Genomic DNA, 300 nt, shown 5'->3' on the forward strand with positions numbered 1-300 from the left:
TAAAGTAAATCCAAAACACTCCACTGTATTCACTCATATTACACTTATAATCAGCCAGTTCTAAGTAACAACACCAATACACACTTTACACTAAACCTAAACTAGAAGTAGCAATTTTGTCTCACCGTAATCATGTTTCTCAAGATGATCCTTAACACACTGGGACATGTTTTGCTTCATAGCATTATGATAGATCACGTCCCACGGCATGCACTCACCTGGAAGAGGAAACGGAAATTATTTAATGTCTTTTGATTATGTAATGATTATCTAGAAAATCTTTTAATGCTGTTTTATCTC

General features: G+C 34.3%; 1 protein-coding gene across 1 annotated transcript in view; it reads right to left on the reverse strand.

The window, feature by feature from the left end:
* LOC119588437 (acid-sensing ion channel 5-like) overlaps positions 1 to 300 on the reverse strand; it is a 5,497-nt gene that overhangs the window by 3,632 nt on the left and 1,565 nt on the right. Inside the window, exon 3 of the mRNA XM_037937107.1 lies at positions 126 to 218. Within this exon, the coding sequence (XP_037793035.1) occupies positions 126 to 218 (93 nt within the window). The remainder of the gene's footprint in view (positions 1 to 125; positions 219 to 300) is intronic.

Source organism: Penaeus monodon, chromosome 23 (assembly GCF_015228065.2).
Source record: "Penaeus monodon isolate SGIC_2016 chromosome 23, NSTDA_Pmon_1, whole genome shotgun sequence".
Taxonomy (NCBI): domain Eukaryota; kingdom Metazoa; phylum Arthropoda; class Malacostraca; order Decapoda; family Penaeidae; genus Penaeus; species Penaeus monodon.